General features: G+C 55.8%; 1 protein-coding gene across 3 annotated transcripts in view; it reads left to right on the top strand.

The window, feature by feature from the left end:
- Positions 1–1,302: 1,302 nt before the first annotated feature.
- Positions 1,303–1,494, top strand: part of GABPB1 (GA binding protein transcription factor subunit beta 1) — a 19,378-nt gene continuing 19,186 nt past the window's right edge. For 2 of the 3 annotated variants that reach the window (XM_027644156.1, XM_027644153.1), the window contains exon 1: positions 1,369–1,415. In XM_027644156.1, the coding sequence (XP_027499957.1) occupies positions 1,413–1,415 (3 nt within the window). In that variant the 5' untranslated portion in view covers positions 1,369–1,412. Of the gene's footprint in view, positions 1,416–1,494 lie in introns of all 3 variants that reach the window. The other variant, XM_027644154.1, reaches the window with a different exon arrangement.

Below are 1,494 nucleotides of genomic sequence, written 5' to 3'. Positions count from 1 at the left end.
CCTGCTCTCTTGAACTCAACGGGGCTATTCCAGCAGTGATTCCACGAGTCAGTTCTGGGATATTTGTGAGGCGATTGTTGCTCCTTGGAATATGGTTATTTGCATTTTGTCCAAAGCTGAGTTAGGTAGGTCAAAAGCAGAAAATAATGGCTCAGTGCACAGTGTTGCTGCAAGTATTCTTCTGATTATCTAGAAGGTATTATGATCTCCAAACCAAGAGTGGAATTTTGTCGTTGGTATGTTTTCCTGAAAGACATAGATTATGAGATTCACATTTCACAGGGGTAGCAGATTTATGACTCAGAATAGTTTTGGGGACAATGTGAGCATGACCATTTTGCATTGTTGAAACAAAACTGGGAGAAACGTTTCAGGGGCTGGGCTGTCAGGTTCAGTGCCAGCCTGGGACTGAAGGCCAGAGACCTCTGACAGAGCAACAAGGTCTTAGAATCATTTTGGAGCTGTCATTCTATCAAATCCTATCTCTATGATCCCAAAGCGTAGCTTCCCCTATATTTGGCCACACCTTGAGAGCTGAGTTCAGTTCTGGGCTCCTTAATTCAAGAAAGACATTAAAGTGCTGGAGTGAGTTCAAAGAAGGGCAACAGAGCTGGTGAAGGATCTGGAGCACAAGTCTCACGAGTGGCTGAGGGAGCTGGGGTGTTTATCCTGAAGAAGAGGAGATTCAGGGGAGACCTCATCACTCTCTACAACTCCCTGACAGGAGGGTGTAGCCAGGTGGGGGTCGGGCTCCTCTCTCAGGCAACAATGATGGGACTAGAGGATAGTCTTAAGCTGCCGCACGGGAGGTTTAGGTTGGACATTAGGAAAAATTTCTTCACAGAAAGGGTGACTAAACATTGGAATGGGCTGCCCAGGGAGGTGGTGGAGTCACCATCCCTGGAGATGTTTAAGACTGGACGTGACAGTGCCATGGTCTGGTTGACAAGGTGGTGTTCAGTCATAGGTTGGACTCAGTGACCCCAGAGGTCTTTTCCAACCGAGTTGACTCTGTGATTCTATGTAAAGCCCTGCCCAGGGCAGGCAAGGCAGCGAAGCTGGCTCTCAGACAGGACACCCTCGCCTGGGATTAGAATTAGAGCCCTAGCAGCCGTGAGGCGGGAAGCGCAACCCTCGCCGCCCCGTGGCACAGGGGAGCCCAGGATGCCTACCCCTGTTCTCATTCCTCGAGCTGCCTCTGGGGAGGCCGCCCCCGTCCCGCCGCCCGCTCGGGGCCGGCCCTGCCCCCGCCGGGCGGGCGGCGGGACGGAACATGGCGGGGCCCCTCCAGCCCGCGCTTCCCCGCCTTTCCCCGCGGCGGCGCGCATGCGCGGTGCGCGGCGGCGAGGCCGTATCCCTCCGCGCGCCCCTTCTCCCTCGATGTGTGTGTTAATAAGGTAATTCCCGCGCCCATGGTAAGTGCCCGGAGCCCCTCCGGGCCGGCCCGGGCCGCCCCGCGCCGCCTCGCGCCCGCCCGCGCGCCCGCGGCCGCCC

The sequence above is a fragment of the Corapipo altera genome, unplaced genomic scaffold, assembly GCF_003945725.1.
Source record: "Corapipo altera isolate COAL_440 unplaced genomic scaffold, ASM394572v1 50, whole genome shotgun sequence".
Lineage (NCBI taxonomy): Eukaryota > Metazoa > Chordata > Aves > Passeriformes > Pipridae > Corapipo > Corapipo altera.
The sequence above is the reverse complement of the archived record's forward strand: the minus strand, read 5'-3'. Positions and strand labels throughout refer to the sequence as shown.